Source organism: Lathyrus oleraceus, chromosome 4 (assembly GCF_024323335.1).
Source record: "Lathyrus oleraceus cultivar Zhongwan6 chromosome 4, CAAS_Psat_ZW6_1.0, whole genome shotgun sequence".
NCBI lineage: Eukaryota > Viridiplantae > Streptophyta > Magnoliopsida > Fabales > Fabaceae > Lathyrus > Lathyrus oleraceus.
This window is the reverse complement of record NC_066582.1, coordinates 46,643,405-46,667,385: the sequence shown is the minus strand read 5'-3', so window position 1 is coordinate 46,667,385 and position 23,981 is coordinate 46,643,405. Positions and strand designations below refer to the sequence as shown.

At 31.8% G+C, this 23,981-nt stretch overlaps 1 protein-coding gene across 1 annotated transcript; it reads right to left on the bottom strand.

Annotated features, from left to right (window-relative positions):
- Window positions 1-19,565: 19,565 nt before the first annotated feature.
- On the bottom strand, window positions 19,566-20,190 carry LOC127073152 (cell wall / vacuolar inhibitor of fructosidase 1-like). The gene has a single exon (XM_051014275.1). The coding sequence runs from the start codon at window positions 20,134-20,136 to the stop codon at window positions 19,615-19,617; it is 522 nt and encodes a 173-aa protein (XP_050870232.1). The 5' UTR covers window positions 20,137-20,190; the 3' UTR covers window positions 19,566-19,614.
- Between the last annotated feature and the right edge of the window lie 3,791 nt (window positions 20,191-23,981).

Here is a 23,981-nt window from a genome sequence, read left to right as displayed (position 1 = left end):
GATTTGTTTTCAATCAAATTTCTATTTAATTAGTTTTAATTTTAATTCTATAAAACAATATGAATACATTGAATTGTGATGATAAGATGATATAAAATACAAAACTAATAAGTTTCTTTTCTTTAAATTTGAAGTTAATATTCATATCAATTTTTCTTACAAAGGTTCTAACAACAAATATATATATATATATATATATATATATATATATATATATATATATATATATATATATATATATATATATATATATATATAATTCAAGCTCCCTAAAACATTCTAGATTCTCCGCACCAATGTATATGAATAAGAAGGTATTAATAGTAATGAATGATTGAGATTAATATTTCTTGTTTTAATGTTTTTTTACTCTATTTAATTTTTTTCTTAAGAATACTGATTTTCCAATATAAATTAGGGTATATCTTTATAAAAATATATGGGGTGAATAATATAGGGTGATTACTAAATAGATAGTATCCTTAACAAATTTTTAAAAATAATGTGTAATATTATGGTAAATGTTTAAATATAAAACTTTAATGATTCTTTAGTAATAAATAAGTATTATTAATAGTAAAAACTAATATTAAAAAATAAACTATAAATTTAAGTACAATAAGGAGAAATTGAAAATTTTGTATTAAATTGTAAAACAAATAAATAATTTTTTTTATAATTTTAAGTACAATAATTCTTATTTGGAATTGTTTGAATATACAATTTTTTTTAAATGTTGAATAATTATTAATGAAGTTTTAAAAAAATAATAAAATAAACTAGATATTAAAATATAATTAAGACAATACCTACTCTATTAGGGATGATAGTTGAACCCGTATTTAATGAGTATCCACAAAAATTATCCATAATTGTAAGGTTAAAAATTCACAAAATAGATACAATAATGAACATAAATAATTATTTACTAAAACAAATGGATATGATCTTAATACGGAATATTTTTTTTAAATATCCAGATTTTTAAAAAAAAATTCAAAAATACATAATTTTTCAAAAAAATTACAAAAATGGTCATTTTTGGCCCTAAAATGAACTAAGGCGCTACCCTAGTTGGCGCCTACCCTTAAGGGGTAGGGCAAGTCGCCACTAGGAGTGGCGCCTACCCTTAAAATGAATTTTTTTTTTTTAAATATTTAATATGTTTTTTTTTTATTTTTTTTTTAAAAATTAGTTTTAATTTAATAGTTTTAATTTATTATAAATTATAATAATTTATATAATTTATATAATTTACAAGATATATATATATATATATATATATATATATATATATATATATATATATATATATATATATATATATATATATATATATTAATTTATATATATTAATTTAATTTATAAGTAATTAATAGTATTTATAAATTTTTGGAAATTCTAATTCAATTTAATACATGTAAATAAATAATATTTTGTATAGATTAAACTATATTTATATTAAAATAATACACAAGACAAATATTATAAAGATATGATTAAAATGTATTATTACATATGATGCGGTCCTTGGTACGATCCGCACGGGGGAGGTCTAACTACACGTCTAGACGGCTCACGTGGTGGTGGTGCATCCCTATTACCACCCCTAGTCCTAACGCGTCCCCTTGCCGTTTGCCGTTGTGGTTGGGTTGAAGTCCCTTCAGTGCTGTAGGAAAGACGGGTGCCCTCTGCGCCCTCAAAGCTTTGTCTCGGTGGGACAAACTGACTCGTGTTGGGTGCGCCCTCGAAATGTGGCCTTTGGTAGTTTAGGGTTGAATCAGGTTGGTTAAAGAACAATGTTTGTTGGGGGGTGTAGTAGTCTTGTTGATATTCCTCTTGTATACCCGTGTCGGGGCTAAGTGGAGGACTGGAAGAGCTCGGGACATTGTCGTAATGGAAGTGTTGGGATTGGTGGATGTGAGAGGATTGATATTGTGATAGGTGTTGGGACTGTTGATGGTGGTGGGAATGTTGAGGTTGGTGTTGGTAATCTTCATGGTATTGGGGTTGAGTTTGTGGTATGTATTGTTGATTTGGTTGGGGGGTGGACATGTGTTGGGGTGGTTGTTGTTGGTAATACGGTGGTGGTGGCTGTTGTTGGTAATAAGGTGGTGGTGGTTGTTGTTGGTAATATGGTGGTGGTTGTTGTTGTTGGTAATACTGTGGTGGTTGTTGTTGTTGGGAATATTGTGGTGGTTGTTGTTGTTGGAAGTATGGTTGTTGCATCCGGGGATCGTCCAAATAGAACGGGTCAGACACAATCATTTCTGGATTTGTATTTGCTCTATACCAATCCACATATTCCCTTGTCGGCTTCATTTCGTTGGGCGCCACCGGAAATTGTAGAACATAGTGGGCACGATCTTTCCACATTTTACGAAACTCCTTAGCAAATTCCTTCCAATGTTAGGCATACCACTGGTGGCTGACTTTTTTTAGATGCCAAGGTTCCAAAGACATAGGGGGGCCTGGGATTTCTTGATGCATTCCGAATTGCAGCTTGACACGGTCACTTTGGTGCATCTCCACAGTGGTGAACCGCATTATGGCCGTTTTTGCTGTCCAAACAGCTGCATCTTCGGGGTTGGGTTGATGTTCCAATCCCAAATATGGCGTCCAAATAAACTGCAAAGAAAAAAGCAAATATGTTATTTATTGAGAATGCATGATATTAATAAATTAGTTAAAAGATGAGTGATTTAGTGGTAATACATCTTGTGCTCGGAGACGATCCAAGAGTTGGCGATAAAATATAATTTTATTTTTGGGGGTAAGACTGTAATCCAGTCCGGTTGTAATGAACCTAAACAAAAAAAGATAAATAATATTATTTACAAATATTTATAGAATAAATATACAAAATGAAATAACATCATAAATTTACCTAGTTGCGTAGGGGAAGGAGTAGACGTTAGGATTTTCTGGGGCTAGCCTCGGCAATCTCCACCACCCCCATGTTTGGAGCAAAAAAGCACATCCAGAAAATGTACAGTGGTCATTTTGTGCATTTTTACACAAAGAGCTATATAGGAATGCCAATACAGCAGAACCCCAACTATACGTGCTTATTCTATCAATGTCCTCGAGCACACTTAAGTACATAAAGTTTATGCTATTTCCCGTCCCTTCGGGAAATAGCAAGTTCCCAAACAATAACATAATGTAAAACGAAGCTTGGTGGATGAGAAGTTTTGCAGGAGTTCTCTGAATAAAAGTGTTAGTGGTTGATGAAAACTTGCAAGAATGACCTTCTATTTATACTCGTTTTCAAGTAGATTGAATATGCAAAAATGTGACAAGTGTAAGGCATGCGTGGTACAGATTAGGTTGCACTTGTCTTGTGTTGGGGAAGACTTGGTGGAACCTGATGATGAAAAGGTGTGACACGTGTAAGGCATGCGTGGGAATCTTGCAGAATAGGTGCAGGCTAGGTGGCTAGGTTGGCATGCATTGGTACAGATTAGGTTGCACTTGTCTTGTCTTGGGGAAGACTTGGTGGAACCTGATGATGCAAAGGTGTGACACGTGTAAGGCATGCGTGGGAATCTTGCAGAATAGGTGCAGGCTAGGTGGATAGGTTGGCATGCATTGGTACAGATTAGGTTGCACTTGTCTTGTCTTGGGGAAGACTTGGTGGAACCTGATGATGCAAAGGTGTGACACGTGTAAGGCATGCGTGGGAATCTTGCAGAATAGGTGCAGGCTAGGTGGATAGGTTGGCATGCATTGGTACAGATTAGGTTGCACTTGTCTTGTCTTGGGGAAGACTTGGTGGAACCTGATGATGCAAAGGTGTGACACGTGTAAGGCATGCGTGGGAATCTTGCAGAATAGGTGCAGGCTAGGTGGATAGGTTGGCATGCATTGGTACAGATTAGGTTGCACTTGTCTTGTCTTGGGGAAGACTTGGTGGAACCTGATGATGCAAAGGTGTGACACATGTAAGGCATGCGTGGGAATCTTGCAGAATAGGTGGTGAAGACATTTGATGGATATACATGCGTGGGAATCTTGTTTTGAATATTATTTTAGTACAACAGTTTTAGAAAGTTTAAATTGGTTTGTAATTCAATTTAGTTAATCAGGTGGTTTAAAATAAATAATTAAGCTTATATAAGACTGAATATTATTTTAAACGCATAATTGAAAAAAGAGGTAGTTTAGTATTGGAAGCGTGATATTGAGTATTGGAAGTTCAAGATGTTTAACTTTTCGCTATGGAGTTATTCACTTTCAATTTGCACATGAAGACGAAGCTATTGTTGGTGCAAGCAAAGCTAAACTGAGAGAACAAATTTGAAAAGGCATGCGTGGGTACAGATTAGGTGGATAGGTGTCAAAATTATTACATGCATGCAATAATGTTGAGGCATGCGTGAGAATCTTGCAGACTAGGTGGAGCTGCATGCATGTAATAATGTTGAGGTATGCGTGAGAATTTGGCATGCATTGGTACAGATTAATTGGAGGTATTTTGTCTAGTAGAAGGCTTGTTGACACGTGTAAGGCATGCGTGTGATCTTGCAGACTAGGTGGTGAAGACATTTTTAAAATAAATAATTAAGCTTAAATAAATTTGAATATTAGGTTGGCATTTGATTAGGTGGGAATCTTGCAGACTAGGTGGTGAAGACATTTGATTAGGTTGGCATGCGTGGGACAGATTAGGTTGCACTTGTCTTGTCTTGGGGAAGACTTGGTGGAACCTGATGATGCAAAGGTGTGACACATGTAAGGCATGCGTGGGAATCTTGCAGAATAGGTGGTGAAGACATTTGATGGATATACATGCGTGGGAATCTTGTTTTGAATATTATTTTAGTACAACAGTTTTAGAAAGTTTAAATTGGTTTGTAATTCAATTTAGTTAATCAGGTGGTTTAAAATAAATAATTAAGCTTATATAAGACTGAATATTATTTTAAACGCATAATTGAAAAAAGAGGTAGTTTAGTATTGGAAGCGTGATATTGAGTATTGGAAGTTCAAGATGTTTAACTTTTCGCTATGGAGTTATTCACTTTCAATTTGCACATGAAGACGAAGCTATTGTTGGTGCAAGCAAAGCTAAACTGAGAGAACAAATTTGAAAAGGCATGCGTGGGTACAGATTAGGTGGATAGGTGTCAAAATTATTACATGCATGCAATAATGTTGAGGCATGCGTGAGAATCTTGCAGACTAGGTGGAGCTGCATGCATGTAATAATGTTGAGGTATGCGTGAGAATTTGGCATGCATTGGTACAGATTAATTGGAGGTATTTTGTCTAGTAGAAGGCTTGTTGACACGTGTAAGGCATGCGTGTGATCTTGCAGACTAGGTGGTGAAGACATTTTTAAAATAAATAATTAAGCTTAAATAAATTTGAATATTAGGTTGGCATTTGATTAGGTGGGAATCTTGCAGACTAGGTGGTGAAGACATTTGATTAGGTTGGCATGCGTGGGAATCTTGCAGACTAGTTGCAGAATAGGTGCAGGCTACGTTGGCATGCATTGGTTCAGATTAATTGGAGTTGTCTTTTCTAAGGGAAAGGCTTGGTGGTAGTGTTGCATGCAAAGGTGTGACACGTGTAAGGCATGCGTGGGAATCTTGCAGACTAGGTGGTGAAGACATTTGATTAGGTTGGCATGCGTGGGAATCTTGCAGACTAGTTGCAGAATAGGTGCAGGCTACATTGGCATGCATTGGTCCAGACATTAGATGGATAGGCATGCGTGTGGAAGGCTTGGTGGATGTGTGAGTATAAGTATTCACACAAATTTTCACACAGATATTCACAAAAGCTTCACAATATCTTCACATATATCTTCATAATATCTTCAGATATATCTTCACAATATCTTCACATATATTTTCCCAATATCTTCACAAAATCTTCACATATCATGGCATCTTCATCACAATACAAAATCAAAGCTCACGTCAATGGTGAGACTTATGAATGTGATATGTCTGGCTTCCTATTTAGAAACACCGATTGCACTCGTTTTTGTCTAAATAGAGGAGCTGACTTCTCTTATCTGAAAAAAAAGATTGAGTCCAAACTTAGACAACCTGTGTCCCAAATTTTTTACCAACAACCTTTTTTTTCTGAAAATAGCTCAGTTAGGTTTTTTAAGACTTTGATTCAAAATGACGCGGAGGCACAATACATGTTTCGTAACCATGAGTATTCTGGTTACGACTATATAGTGTTGTACATTGTGTTGGAACAATTCCAACCAACTCAAAATATTCATTCACAGGTTATTGATCCTGTGGTTGATGATGAACAAGACGTTGAACATCCCGTTGAAGACGATGTCATTGATGATGCAGAAGACGTGGTTGATGACTTGGTGAACCGTGATTCCGAAGATGAAGACCAGGTAGAAATACCTATAGCGCAACGGTACTCACCGCCTGCCCACTTCACAACCCTTAACTTGGGCGATGATGAGCCCTCATCAGATATGTTCTACAACCCATATATGAGGTCTGATGAGGAGTTAAAGAAGGGTGACCAATTTCGGACCAAGGAAGAGTGCCTCTTAGCAATAAAAAATTGGCACTTGAAAAACTGTGTTGACTACGATGTTAACAAATCAAACCCGGAAAGATACGTTATTTTATGCAAAAATCCGGAGTGTGGGTTTAGGTTGATGGCATCGTACAAGAAGAAATATAACGCGTGGGTGATAGGGTCCATTTCTCAAGCTCACACTTGCATCAACACAAACATGGCACAGGATCATCGCAAACTTAGCCATGATATGATCTGCCATTCCATTATACCTCTTGTTGAAGCTGACCCGTCACTCAAGGTCAAAACCATTATCTCCCATTGTGTTGCTGTTTTCAAATACACACCGTCGTACAGAAAGGCTTGGTTAGCGAAAACCAAGGCTATTGAACTGGTATACGGTAATTGGGAGGAATCGTACAAACAACTTCCGTGCTACCTGGCTGCACTACAATTGTATTCACCTGGGACGATTTCTATAATGGAGACCTTGCCGGCACAATCCCCTGACGGAACTTGTCTAGAAGGTAATGGAATATTCCATAGACTTTTCTGGGCATTCCGTCCCTGCATCATCGATTTCACATTCTGCAAGCCGCTTATTCAGGTTGATGGAACTTGGCTGTATGGGAAATACAAAGGATCGTTACTGATGGCGGTTGCACAAGATGGAAATTCTAATACTTTCCCAATAGCCTTTGCATTGGTAGAAGGAGAAACGGCTGCTGCTTGGAGTTTCTTCCTTAAGAATCTCCGAACGCACGTGACTCCACAAGCTGGCATTTGTGTGATTTCTGACAGGCACGCTTCTATAGACAGTGCATACAATAATCCAGCAAATGGTTGGCATGACCCCCCGTCTACCCATGTCTACTGCATCAGGCATATTGCCCAAAATTTTATGCGGGAGTTCAAGGATAATTTCTTGAAGCAATATTTGATAAACGCGGGGTATGCATTAAACCAACCTGGATTCCAATACTACCGCCGGGAAATAGTGTTGGCTAATTCTGATGCAGGGAGGTGGGTTGATAACATTGACAGAGCAAAGTGGACTAGGTCATACGACGATGGGGTGAGGTGGGGCCACATGACAACAAATCTTGTGGAATCAATGAACGGCGTCTTTAAGGGCATACGTAACCTCCCGGTAACCGCTTTGGTGAGTGCGACCTATTTTCGGATGGCAACGTTGTTCGTAACAAGAGGCAGGCACTGGCATGAAGTGTTGCAGACGAGTCAAGTATATAGTGATGCCTGCATGAAGTTTATGAGGCAGGAATCTGCCAAAGCCAGCAGCCATCGGGTTATAGAATTCGACCGCCATGGCCACACTTTTAGTGTCAAGGAAACAATTGACCACAACCAAGGGCTTCCCGGACAAGAGTATAGGGTCCTAATACCAGACCGTTGGTGCGACTGTGGTCAATTTCAGGCCTATCATATGCCTTGTTCCCATGTCATTGCAGCGTGTTCACACAGCCACTTCGATGCATTATCGCTAGTGTCTCCCATCTACAAAGTTGCAACACTGCTCAATGTATACGATAATCCCTTTCCAGTGGTAGCATTGGAGGCATATTGGCCAGAGTATAACGGGGAAATTGTTTGGCACAACGAATCGATGCGGCGGAATAAAAGTGGTCTCCCAAACAGCAGGCGCATTAGAACTGAAATGGACGTCGCAGAGAAAATGCAGAGGAAGTGTAGCATATGTCGACAACTAGGGCATAATAAGAACAAATGTCCATATCGTGGATCTACTTCGACTACATAGTTGTATTAGTTCATAACTCTGTGTACCAATGCTATTTATCAATAAAGTTTACTTTTTATTCCAAATAGAATATGACTTTGGAACAACAAACACAAACATCTAACATTACAACAACAATTACTAAAACAAGAACAAGTTCTAGAACAATAGCAAATACACAAACAAGAACAGGTACTAAAACAAGAACAAGTTCTAGAACAATAGCAAATACACAAACAACATCACAAACAACCATTAAAATTTAGGAAATTACAACAGTTAACACTATGTCTTCTGATCCATGCATCATTTGGATGCAATCAATGTCGCTTTCAACTTCAACCCACCAACGTACCGTTTCTCCAGATTCAAATGAGAACCTTGTTCTGAGCCTCTGAATCCTTCTGATGACTTCACCAGGTTGGTAATCTCCCTCTAACCAAGACATCAAGGATCTTTTTAGTTGGTCCAACGAACGGATGTTCCAAAATTTCATCTCCATTGGGGGTTTCAGAGGCGAGAAAATAACATGCCCGTCCCTTTTTAAGATTACTGGTTCTGGATCCGGGCGCCTTGATGATGTCCGCTCCCATGATGACGGTCTGGGGGATGCCATGAACAAAACTTGATAGAGAAAGTGATAGGAAATATTGGTGAAGAAAATGCAAGGAAATAACACTTTATTTATAGGACAAGATCTAGGTTGTACACCAATGTACTTAACCCTAATTAGTGTCGCACATGATTAATTAGTCTTAGGGGGAATTAGGGTTTGAATTAGGTCATACCTACCTAACATGATTAACCCTAATTCTCCCAAAAATTTATAAATAATATTAATTACTTATAAATTAAATTTATATATATATATATATATATATATATATATATATATATATATATATATATCCTGTAAATAATTTTATTTATATATATGTATTAATATAAATTAATATAATTTATAATAAATATAAATTAATAAATTAAAAAAAATTTAAAAAAAAATTTTAAAAAAAATAAAATAAAATAATAATTAGAGTGTAGGCGCCACTCCTAGTGGCGACTTGCCCTACCCTTAAGGGTATGCGCCAACTAGGGTGACGCCCAAGTACAAAAATAGGGCAAAAAATGCCCATTTTTGTAATTTTTTTGAAAAATTGTGTATTTTTGAATTTTTTTTTAAAAATCTGGATATTTAAAAAAAAATCCTTAATACGGATATCTTAGTATTCACCCCACCTCATATTCATATAATATATATATATATATATATATATATATATATATATATATATATATATATATATATATATATATATATATATATATATATATATATATATATATATATATATATATATATATATATATATATATATATATCAATTTTATTAAATGCATTAATTTTAAACTTGTAAGCATTTTAATATAAAGATTTGTTTATTTATTAACTCAATAATAATATCCTTTACTTTTTTTAATCCTTTAATTTTTTTAATATTATTTAAATTTTAAAATAACATAATAAATAAATAGATAAATTTTTATTAAAGAAATGAGGGTAAACATGTATGGATATATAGTTATCCATAAGTATATGTGTTTGGGCACAAAGATTCTTTTAAACTACATAACTTAAAACACATTTCACTTTTTATAGAGCAAATTGATTATTCATTTTTCTCATAAATATTTAATTAACAATAAAATATATTAAATAAAACTTCTACAATACAAGTAAATATTATAAATTAAAAATAAAAATTATTTAATGATGTATTTAATAAATTACTCATTTTAAACTTTTACATATAAGGTAAACTATAACTATTTGATTCGCAAAAATTTTAGAGTAAACTATAACTATTTGATTCGCAAAAATTGAAAAATTGAAAAAAGGATTCATATAATTGCAATATGTTATCTACTTTGAACAGTTAAGAAATATATAATTTAACAAAATAAGTTATTTAATGTTATAAATAAAATAAATAACATTTAGATTAGTCACTTTATTTAAGTTTAAACCTTTTTATATAATTGTAGTGGAAACTGATGTAAGAATTTTAATAATAATATAAATAATATTTTATTTATAAATTTAATTATGAAATTATTTTGTAGAAAATTACGTTTTTGTTTATAAAATATTTATTTGTAGTAAATGATGTTTAACTATTTTTTAACATTAATACAAAATTCTAACTATAATGCACAAATTGTTAATATATCAATACTATTAAAATTATATATAAGTTTAGTGGTAATTAACATTCTTAATTTATAAATAATATTTTATTTATAAATTATCAATACTATTAATAACTTAATTAAAATAATTTGCAGTTATGACAAAAATAAAACACAAATATAAAAATAAATTAGGTTTAATGCTTTAATAATATGTATTAATAATTTATTTATAAAAATTGCAATTAAAAAAGTTGTTAAAATTTGGTAGGCCAACGTATGTGGGGTTACTGTTTTTAAAAATACATTAATATATAGAAGAGGAACTAGAAATATCAACTGATTTGATTTATTATTTTCATTCAATTTTTTATTGCCATTCAATTAATATTTTCTTATTTTTATTCAATTATTGTTCCTAGAAAATAATATAGATATTGATGGTAGAAATTGAATGATAAGTTTCTTATTTCCGTTAATTAAAATTTTCCTTATCCGAAAGTCCATTGTAGGAGTAATTTTGGTGTTAGTTGTGGGGATCTTTTTCGAGATAGCGATGGTAGTTGGCTTGGTGGCTTCCATAAGCCCCTTTGCGAGTGTGCTAACATATTGGCTGAATATTAGGTTGTCCTTGTTAGTCTTGAGTTTGCTTGGAAGAAGAATTTTAAGAAAACTATTGTGCACGTCGATAGTAAAAGTATTGTTGATTCTCTGAAATATGTGGTTCTGGACATCAATCAAGACTCCTCTATTGCTAGTCACATCTTTCTCCTTCTCCACAACTTTGAAGAAGACATTTTCAAGCATGTCTTTAGAGAAACCAACAAGTGTACTAACTTCTTGGCCAAGTTGAATCTTCCTAGTGCCATTGAGGAAATTTGGATGGATATTTTTTTGGCTGAGCTCAAGCAGTAACTTGTTAATGAAAGTGGTGTATCTGTTGTTAGGCTTGTAGCCTAGTTTGTGTTTTATTTTATTAAGTAAATAAAACTAAATTTGGCAGAGTTTAATAAGTGATTGTTATATCGCTTCTACTAGTTATTTGTCTTTGTTATTCCTTTGTTTATGTATACTTTATCTTCGTTTGAGAGCCATTTTATGCTTGGTGGTTTGTTTTTTATGTTTTCAGGCTTGAATAAGTGTATCAAGTGAAAGAGGAATTAAAAGGAGCGAGATGCGAGAAAATGGAAAAATTGCAAGAATTCTCCATACTTTTTCCAAAGAGCTACTACGAGTGGCCGTAGCAGCTGCTACGGGCCATAATATTCAAGTTTCCATTCCTTATACTTTTGTCGGAGGCCTGCTACAGATGATCGTAGTAGCTGTTACAAGTCGTAGTAGGCGCCCTTTACTTTATTTCCTTTGATCCAGTTGTCTTTCCATTGTCCTTTGGGATTTCTTTTATTTTCTTTTGTTTTCTTTTTTAATAAACCCCTTTTATGTAGATTGAACTCTAAATTGATGTTATCCACATTGAGAACTCTCTATAAAATCTGATGGATCGAATGAGTTTCAATCATTTATTGCCTTAGTTTACATATTACAAACCTAGTTTCATTTTGCAAGTTTTATTTTATGTTCATTGTAAGAGTTGTACTAATGTCTCTTTGGAGTCTTTTCTTCTTATTATAATTCAAGTCATTTTGATTTCAATCAGGTTATATTTATTCAATTGCTTTTGTTATCATCTTTATCATTAATCATGCATGCTTGTTTAATATGTGCTTTATTTATGATATTTCTCACTATGAGTGATTAGTTCTCTAGGGACTAAGGGTCATTATACTTGTCTCGTAACGTATCTAAGTGAATCTGTACGAATTGATTACGAGAAATTTGTTTTACATTTTATTTTAGAATCTGAATTTTTCATGAGTGAATCTGTATGAAACCTAGGTCCTCTTTGTTCTTTCATTTTTATCTCATTTAAATTCAACATGTTTTTAACCAAATCCAACTTTTGATCGCTATAGATTTACATCGATTGTCGTGCGCTTGGGTATGTGTCAATGTTAAAGCATTAACATCTGAGGTGGAGCTTTTTGGATCAACATTTAGGAATTGAATGCATAGTGCAGAATGTCGAGTTTTACTACAAGTTTGGTTCACAACATGAGAATTAATAATGTCAATGACTTCAACATTGTAAATAAAGTTAAAATGAGAAAAGAAATTAGATACAACACGAGTTTGTTAAATAAAAAATGAATGAATGAAAATTGAACCAACAATTGTACTTTATTTATAATAGAAATTCTTTCATTGCTTTGTCAAAAGGGCTTAAACTTATCCATTCATTTTAGTCAACAACACTTATCACTTTTTTCTAACCTATATTTATTAATTTAATATTTAAATTAAAACAAAATATTGTTTATAGTAATATGTCCTTTTTTTTAACTAAATATTTTATTAAAAATAATATGATTTGTTTTCAATCAAATTTCTATTTAATTAGTTTTCATTTTAAATCTATAAAACTATATAAATACATTGAATTGTGATGATAAAATGATATAAAATACAAAACTAATAAGTTTCTTATCTTTGATTTTGAAGTTAATATTCATATCAAATTTTCTTATAAGTTTGTTGTACTGTATTATCATCGTTTGGTTAAATAACTCGGGAGTGAATTACAACAAGAGTGGTGCACAAGGTGAGAACCAATAATGTCAATAATTTCGACATTATGAAGTTTATTTAGAATGAGAAAAGGAATTAGATGCAACACAAGTTTGTTGATTCAAAAGAGAATGAATGAAAATGGAACCGACAACTGTACTTTATTTATAAACTTTATTTATAATAGAAATTCTTTCGTTGCTTTGTCAAATGGGCTTAAACATATCCATTTATTTTAGTCAAAATACGTATCACTTTTTGTCTAAGCGTTATTTATTGAAATAGTATTCAAATTAAAACACATTATTGTTTATAGTAATATGTTATTGTTTAACTAAATACTTTATTAAATATTATCGGGGCTTAAACTTATCCATTCATTTTAGTCAACAACACTTATCACTTTTTTGTCTAAGCGTTATTTATTAATATAATATTCAAATTAAAACAAATTATTGCTTATAGTAATATGTTATTTTTTAACTAAATACTTTATTAAAGATTATCAGGGCTTAAACTTATCCATTCATTTTAGTCAACAACACTTATCACTTTATTATCTCAGCGTTATTTATTGCTATAGTATTCAAATTAAAACAAATTATTGTTAATAGTAATATGTTATTTTTTAACTAAATACTTTATTAATTATTATGAAGCCTTAAACTTATCCATTCATTTTAGTCAACAACACTTCTCACTTTTTTAACCAAATACTTTATTAAAAATAGTATGATTTGTTTTCTGTCAAATTTGTTATAGAATAATTTTTATTTTAATTCTATAAAATAATAAGAATACATTGAACTGTGATGAGATAATGATATGAAATACAAAACTAATAAGACTATTATCTTTAACTAGTGGGATATTCGTTTCTTCGCATCGGTATTGGTGTGATGCATATTTTTTTAAAATATAATAAGAATATAAAAAAGAAAAACAATTAGTTTTTACTAAAAAAAATTATTATTTTTAGAAAAAAAAATGTAATTTTGATTTATATATGGATCATAAATATAACTTTTTCGTATATAAAAATATTTGTATAAACGGTATATTTTCCTTTATGTAATATTATTTTTGTGTTGATATTATTTATAAAATTATTTGGATAAAAAACACTTGTTCCCATTAAAAAAATATTAAGATTCACTCAATAATTTAAATATAACATTTATAAAATGATTACCTCAATAATATAAAACTTACTTTTTCATATATTATCTTAAATTAAAAAAAATTCAAAACAAAAATATTAGTAATATAAATAATTAAAAAATAACACATTTTGTCCGTGTTTGGATCATATTTTATTTTAAATATATTTTATTTAATTATACAAAAAAATATAATAACTCATAGATTCACACAAATTCTGGTCTGAATACGTGTGTCCGCACATATAGTAATATATTATGCACATTTGTTTCTAAAATGTAATAAGAATGAAAAAACACAAACACAAAATTATTTAACCAAGAAAGTTTATTATCTTTAAAAGAAAAACATATTTTTTATTTATATTTCTAGCATAAATATAGTTTTTCCATATACACAAATATTTGGATCAATAGTATATTTTTCCGTATATAAATATTAATTTTGTTTTAATATTTTTTATAAAAATACTTATACAATTATTTAGTTTTATAAATATCAACTAATAACATAGTATTTGTAAATATTATTTTAATGGTATAAATAAATATTAGTAACATAAATAAATAAATATTATTTATTTATCACTTTGATCAATAATTCATCAAGAGTTGAAGCTTGTTTGCCTTGGAAGCCCTAATTCATCTCGGTATCTTGTGTGACTTCCTTAGGAAGTTTCTTCAACGATTGGTCAAATATATAAAGAGATACTTCATTATACATCATCTTATGCATATATGATCCTCCATGAGTCTCAAAGATCAATAGAGCTTCAAGTTTGCAAGTTGGTTCAAAGAAGTTGACCAGAGAAAGTCAACTAGTCAAAACTAGGATTCCCTAGACCGTATCTCCTACAATTTTTGTCATATGAAAATGATTCCAAGAGAAATGTTACTCCCTATGACATTTCAAACAACTCTCATGTTGGCATCAAAAGCTAATTTTTCTTGGAAAGTCATTTTGTATGGTGAAAGATTATAGGTCATTTTGTTTGAGCCCTAGTTAGGAGGTCAACTTTCAAGGACCATAACTTGCTTATTTTTCATGATATGAAGGTCATCCAAGTTTCATGATCAATTTCAAAATGTCTTCTCCAACTTTGATTCTTTGAGAAATGTCAAATTTAACTTTCAAGGGCATATGCCAAAAGGAAACATTATAGGTCATTTTGGACCATTACCATTGAACAAGCAATTTTCCTCAACTTATAAAATGCATAACTCCCTCATGCCAAATTCAAATGATGTCAAATTTGTGACCATATTAAATAGTAATGAAATATCTACAACTTTGATGAAGGAACCGTTTCCATTTGAAGCTCATAACAAACGTTATTCAAGGTGGAAGAAGTGGTCATTTGACTTGGGACTTAGAAATTTTTCAATCATGTTTGATTTCTCAAACTTACACCTCGAAATTAATCATGATCCAAGCGCCAAATAGAAAAGTGTTCAACATCAAATTTTTTCCCCTTGATATCACCTTTCCAAAAAGTCAAAGATCACTTCATTTGGACAAGAATTGAGGGGCTTGCGCATGGTTCTTTTGTTGGGTTTGTTTCGGCAAGTTTTGAATTCAAGTGATCATTTCTCTTTTCATGCTTACATGTGATGATTTCAGTATCCATTATGCACAAATTAGAGTGGGATTACATCATGGTTTGGGCCCAAATCAATGCCCATGCATCCATGCACCAATGTTACTATTTTTGGTCAAATTTGAAAAGGGTGCAAAATTGAATTCCATAGCCTATATATACCATTGCATTTCCTCAAGATCAGTACGCACACATTGCCCAAGCCTCTCCAGATCATTTCTGAACCCTCGTGCACAATCCCTTCTTTCACACATAATGCATCGAAATCTTTTGACACATATTCTCCACCACCAACAATCCTCAAAATCTTGATCTTTCGAATGCTCTGTCTTCTGACCATAGATTTAAACTTGGAAAATACCTCGATCACTTCACTTACCTTCTTGATCAGGTAAGACTACAGTTTTCGACTAAAATCATCTATGAATGTAATAAAGTATTTGCTACCTCCAATCAAATCCACCTGGAGAGGACCACATACATCAGAGTATATGACTTCAAGAATTCCCTTCGACCTGCTTCCTGCATCCTTACTGAAGTTGTTGTTATGCTACTTCACCTACATGCATTCTTCACACACTTCGTTTGGAATGTCAATTTCTGGTAATCCTGAAACCATATTTTTTTTCTCTTCAAATCTACGATGTCTTTGAAATTAAGATAGCCAAGTCTATAGTGTCATATCCATTCATCTCTCTTGGCTTCTATTGCAAGGCACTTATGCTCCATCACATTTAGTTCAATCTTGAAGGTTCTATTCTAAGACATTGGAGCCTTCAAGATCAACCTTCCATTTGAGTCAAAAACTTTCATCATCTTGTCTTCAATCGACACCTTGTAGTTCTTTTCGACTGACTGCCCTATGTTGAGCAAATTACTCTTCATGCCTGGTATATACAACACATTTGAAATTACTGGCCTCTTGCCATCTTTCCTCATAATCAGAACATCACCAACACCTTCAACTGCTAGAGTGTTGTCATTTGAAAATTTCACCATGTTCTTCATTGAGGGCTTTATGTTGACAAACCAATCTTTCCTTCCAGACATGTATGATGAGCATCCTGAGTCCAAGTACCACTAGTCCTTAAATCTCTTTTCATCTCTTGTTGTAACCATCATCAATGTCTCTTCTTCTTCATGTTTCGCAAGCTTTGCATAAGTTTCTTGATTCTTTTGCTTTTCTGGACAATCACTAGAATAATGACCATACTTCTGATAATTGTAATACTGAATTTGACTGTTGTCTGGATTTTGACCACCACCTCTTCCTCTACCTGCAACACCACCTCTTTGGTTGCCTTGGTTCCATGGTTTTCTTTGATTCAACCAGTTTCCTTCTTGCTGATTTCGACCAGTCGAATTGTTGTAGCCTCCTCTACCTTTGTTTCCATTCCAGCTTCCTTTGGCTTTTTCTTTCTTTTGTTGGTTGAGCCTGCAAATCCATATCACTCTTCGACTTTCCTGCAACTCTTTCATCCATTCTTTGTTCATGAGATTCAAGCGTCCCTTGAAGCTCTTCCTTTGTCAGTTTTGACAAATCTTTCGTCTCTTCTATGGCTACTACCACATGATCTAACTTTGGAACCAACGACCTCAAGATCTTTCCAACAACAGATCTTGATGTCAACACTTCTCCACATACCTTCATTTGATTCACCAGTTTCGTAACCTTAGTAAAGAAATCAGTTATGCTTTCATTGTCTTCCATCTGAAGCAATTCATACGTTCTTTTGTGAGTTTGTAACCTCATATGTTTCACCTTCTTCACGCCTCCAAACGATTTCTCCAGAATTTCCCATGCTTCTTTCGTTGATTCTGCATCACTAACCTTTTCAAAGTTATCTGCATCAACACATTGATGGATTATAAAGAGAGCTTCATAATCTTTCTTCTTCAATTCTTTATGTAGCCTTTTCTTGATCTGTCGTGGCTTCTGTAAGCGTTGTTACTCCTTCCTTCACAAGATCCCAAAGATCTTGATAATAGAACACAATCTTTATCTGTTTGCACCAATTCTTATAATTGATGTTCTTGAGAATCGGAAGATTTTCTAGAAAATACCCGTTTGGATGATTCATTGCCATGGTGATTTTCTTCCCATGAATCGATTAACCAAAGCTCTAATACCAGATGCTGGAAATCCCCTAAAACCTATGAAGAATTTCAATCAATCTTGATGAACAAGATTGTTATCACCCACACAATGACAATAAAAGAAAAATAATGAAGAAGGAAAGAAAGTAAATAATGATGAAGGAGAAGAAGAATTAAAATTCTACAGAGATACTCTCTACCCACAAACTATGGAAAACTTCTTATTCACTTTGCAACTGCAAAATACTATGAATTACAATGTTATGAATACTCTATTCACTTCATTACAAAAATAAAGGTTACTCCCTCTATTTGTAGATTTAGGTTAACTTGGACCTCAAGCCAAAACCCATAACTATAATAGCCCAAAATAGCTAACACTTACTAAAATAGGCATAAGTCAAAATCATGTGTGAAGCAACATGCTTCGACACTTTGACACACTAACACAACTCAACACACTAGGTGGTTTAACACTTCTTTACTCTGTCGAGCAACCTGCTTCGACACAAGGAATTACAATTCAACAAATCATGCATGCTTGTTTAATATGTGCTTTATCTATGATGTTTCTCACTATGAGTGAGTGTAGTTCTCTAGGGACTAAGGGTCATGATACTTGTCTCGTAACGTATCTAAGTGAATTCGTACGCATTGATTACAATAAATTTGTTTTACATTTTATTTTAAAATCTGATTTTTTAAAACCATGTCTTTTACGAAAGTAAAGATTATCTAGGTATTGATCATACATTGAAAGGGTATGTTTCGATACTCGAGAGCAAATTACTAAAAAACTAAGTACGAGTCATGAGAGTGTCCGAACTCAGTTGAGAAAAATTCAATTTTTTATAGTTGTGTGATAATTGGTCTCGGATGAATAACTCGGACTAGCAAAATTAGGCAAATTATTCTTCCTAGATAGAACCACACACGTAGGTGTTGTCGAATTTTATCTATATTCTATAATAATTTAAATTTCTCGTAATTAAAACTAAAGATAGTTTGGATATATCCGAGCGAGAATTTTGAATCCTAGGCCCTTTTGTTTCATAATTTTTATCTCATTTAAATTAAACATGTTTTTAACCAAATCCAACTTTTCATCGCTCAAGATTTACATCAATAGTCATGCGCTTGCGTCTGTGTCAATATTAAACCATTAACATCTGAGGTGGAGCTTTTTGGTCATCTATTTTCAATGTCTTGAAAGATAAAAAATGATTATTAAAGTTAATAATGGGTTGGAAAGAGAAAAAGACGTAACTTGAAAGCTGAGATAAAATATTTGAAATGAAATGAGTAGGAATAGAAAATGCTGCATTGGAAAAATGTAAACTAATTTTAAATTATAAAAAATGAAATAATATTGAGACAATTAGGAATGGAGAATGACGATTAAAGGTACGTAAAATGTTGTATAATTAGATTTAAGTTGATTAGAATGTCATTATATAGCTAAGAATGATTAAAGTAGATGAGAGACATTAATGCAAATATTTAAAATGGAAATGATAATTAGGGACTTGATAATAGCTGTTTAATTAGATTTAGTAAGGGTTAAAATGTAACTTTACTGTTGTAGAAATCAAGTGCTTTATCAATGGCCTAATTTACTCTCTTGAAAAATATATATAATAATTATTGAAATTTTATTGAAAGATTTAGATTAAACAAACTAGAGCAACAATCTACATATAGCCGATGTTATGGCGGATGCATCACGCACTACATTGTTTTCAGCTGTGAGTGGTGATTTTTCAGAGAAGTCATTCTCACAACCATTGGCTTCAACAACAGCATCATTTGCAGCATCTTCTGCAAACTTAGGGTTTCCTTTTTGCAAAGCTTCGATTGCTTGTGGAACGTCTGCTACCAAAATTGCATTGTATTTATCAGCACAAGACTTAAGTGCTACCTTTTGATCGGGAGGAATACTTCCATTAAGTTGATTGATTTTGTTTACTGCAATATTTGCTTTGCTCTTTATTACATTAACCATGATTAGTGCTAAACCATTCACATCTGCAGTGGAGCTTTTCGGGTCTGCATTTAGGTATTGAATGCATAGTGCAGAATTTGGAGTCTTACTACAAGTTTGTTGTACTGTATTAGCATCATTTGGTTGAATAACTCGGGAGTGAGTTACAACAAGAGTGGTGCACAAGATGAAAACGAATAATGCTAATGATTTCAACATTTAAAGTTTTTTTGAATGAGAAAAGGAATTAGATGCAACACAAGTTTGTTGATTCAAAAGAGAATGAATGAAAATGGAACCAACAACTGTACTTTATTTATAATAAAAATTCTTTCATTGCTTTGTCAAATAGGTTTAAACTTATCCATTCATTTTAGTCAACAACACTTATCACTTTTTTTCTAAATGTTATTTATTAATATAATATTCAAATCAAAACAAATTATTGTTTATAGTAATATGTTATTTTTTAACTAAATACTTTATTAAAAATAGTATGATTTGTTTTCTGTCAAATTTCTTATAGAACAATTTTTATTCTAATTCTATAAAACAATATAATTCTACAAAACAATATGAATACATTGAATTGTGATGAGAGAATGATAAGAAATACAAAACTAATAAGGATATTATCTTTAACTAGTGGGATATCCGTTTCTTCGCACAGGTATCAGTGTGATGCATATTTTTTAAAAATTAATAAAAATATAAAAAAGAAAAACAATTATTTTTTACTAAAAGAATTTATTATTTTTTAAAAAGAAAGTAATTTTGATTTATATATGGATCATAAATATAACTTTTTCATATATAAAAATATTTGTATAAACGGTAGATTTTCCTTTATGTAATATTATTTTTGTTTTGATATTATTTATAAAAATATTTGGATAAAAAACACTTATTTCCATTAAAGAAATATTAAGATTCACTAATTAATTTAAAAATAAAATTTATAAAATGATTACATCAATAATATAAAACTTACTTTTCCATATATTATCTTAAATTAAAAATATTTTCAAACCAAAAATATTAGTAACACAAATAATTAAAAAATAACACATTTTTTCCGTGTTTGGGTCATATTTTATTTTATTTTATTTTATTATACAAAAAAATATAATAACTCATAGATTCACACGAATTCTGGTCTGAATACACGTGTGTTCGCACATATAGTAATATATTACGCGCATTTGTTTCTAAAATGTAATAAGAATGGAAAAACACAAACACAATTATTTAACCAAGAAAATTTATTATGTTTAAAAGAAAAACATATTTTTTATTTATATTTGTAGCATAAATATAGTTTTTCCATATATACAAATATTTGAATCAATAATATATTTTCCCGTATGTCAATATTAATTTTGTTTTAATATTTTTTATAAAAATACTTATACAATTATTTAGTTTTATAAATATTAACTAATAACATAATATTTGTAAATATTGTTTTAATGGTATAAATAAATATTAGTAACATAAATAAATATATTTTATCCGTGTTTCGTTTCATACATTATTTTAAATATATTTATCTTTATTTTCTTTAATTGTACAAAAATTATAATAATTCGTGCGTTCGTACGAATTCTGATCTGGATGCCCATACGTATGCACGTGTTCTGATCATTTACATGTATTTTTCTAAATATATAAGAAATTGTTGTTTTATTAAAGTTATATTCAGTTGGTCATCATTATTTCTATAGGTGTGAAGCATTCATTCTCATACTAATTTATTTATAAAAAAATGTGCTAGACATATATGTTAACATCAATTTAGTATATATTAGGAGAATAGTAGTACAAATTATTTTACATAACAATAAATGCAAATAAATATAATTTTTTATACAAACTTAGGCTATTGTTATCCATGATTAATATTTTAACATACAATAATTGATATTAAAAATAAGAGTTTACAAAACATAATTTGTATATCAATCATAAAAAAGTAAAGGACAGTAAAGATAATATTTGCTCAAGTCATTCAGTGAAGAAAACGAAAATTAAGATGAAATAATTTTAAATTGCTAATTAATATATTTGATTAAGATTTATTGAATTGTTTATATTTTTAAATAGAAGAAAACTTTGTTGAAGTAATTGATTCAATTAATGACATTTAATATTTTTTCTTCGAAAGATCAGTAAAATATTTTCCCCTGCAATATCGTAAAATTTTATAAAATAATACATTTATAAAATTATACATTTAATATATATTTATAAAATTGATTTTAATCGATTTTGTAATCATGTTTCATGCACACGTTTAAAGCATGCGCCAATTGGACTGACACGTGTATTTTGTCATTGAGCAAAGACGCCATCACCATTGATGCATGCATGCATTGAAGTCAATGCAATTGGCGCATGCTTACTATAAATCATGTGCATACGCCATTGCATGTGGCTCAAACTTTATGTATTATTTTTAAAAATATATATATATATATATTTTTTAAACTTATAAATAAATTAAATAAATAGGTAAATGAAAAATAATTATTAATATTATGATATAAAATTAAAATACATAACAATTAACAAGAAAATCAATGACCTGCCTGATTGAAACGCCCCCTGTTCCACATCCCGGTGCATTAGCCTGTCTTCGAGATCTCTCGTGATTTCCCTGAGGTGTTTGGGGGTCTTTGAGTGCTGACATGATGCAATGGTGGCTGGTGTGAAGGTCCAGTGATAGGTCCAACGGTATTTGATAAATTTGCCATCATTTCTCCCCAATAGCTAGGGGGTGTTGATGCCAACGGCGCTGCCGTAATTGAGTTTGATGCCCATGTTGTCGTAGTTGGGTCGTTGTGGTTGAGTGGTTTGTAGACGGTATGATTGCCCAAATTGTAATATTGAATCATTTTGGAAACGAAGCAATGGTTCATATGGTGTAATAAAGTCAAACAATGGTTGGGTGTTATGGTATTGAGATGTTTAGGTGTTTATAAGTTGGGGGATATGATGGGATGAGATTGAATCGTATAATCATTCGGGCTATAGACATATGTGGTAGTTGCATATGGTTGTTGGTGGTTAGGGTTTGGTTCCTGGTTTTGAGTTTGGGTGCGTGGCATGAATTGGCTGTGTGGTTGGGTGTTTGATGGTTGGGTGTATATGGTAGGTGGATGGTGTGAGGTTGATTGTTGGGTTTGGGTGGGTTGACATTGTTCTTGGGCGGGGATTTGTTTTTGGACATTTGATGACGAAGCTCGTTGGCGTGGATCAATCAAATACCTTGGCTCTAACACAAACTGTGGTGTCGTAACCGACCTAAACCATGCCATATAATGTTGAGTTGGTCTAGCACCATGTATGATTGGTTCGTTTAAGATGTGTTGTCGTTGATTCCTCCAATGACGACACATCTCTTTTTCAAAGTCTCTCCAATCGAAATAATCCCATTGGCCATCGACTCTTTGTTGATGCCAATCTCCCAAACACGTCGGAGGTTCTTGAATTTGTTGTTGCATGCCGAACTGCAACTTTACACGGTCACTCTGGTGCATCTCCAGAATAGTGAACCGGATAATTGGTATTTTTGCTATCCAAACTACGTCATCATGGTTAACTTGATGATCAAGACAAAGATACAACCTCCAGATAAATTGTATAAGAATTTGACATGATTAGAGGATATGTAATTGGATAATTTTTTTAAATCAAAAGTAGAGTTGTTTAGTAATAATACATCGTCTAGTCCAATATGGTCTAAAAGATTGCGATAAACTACTACAGCGTGTTTGTGACACCTATTGTAGTTCATCCCCCTAACTGACCACCTAGATCGAAAAGATGGAAAATATATTGGTTACAGTTAGTTGTAGTATAAAGTCTAACAAATTAGAAGATTTAAGATAAACTTACTTTATTCCGAAGGAGAATGTAAATGGCTTCTCGTTGACCGGGGCGAGTAACGACATTCTTGACCAACCCCATTCTTTTAGCAAATGGCATAAGAATAAAACGTACAAGTATTTTTTTGGCATTTTTACACAACAAACTATATAGATGGGACAAAATAGCTGAATCCC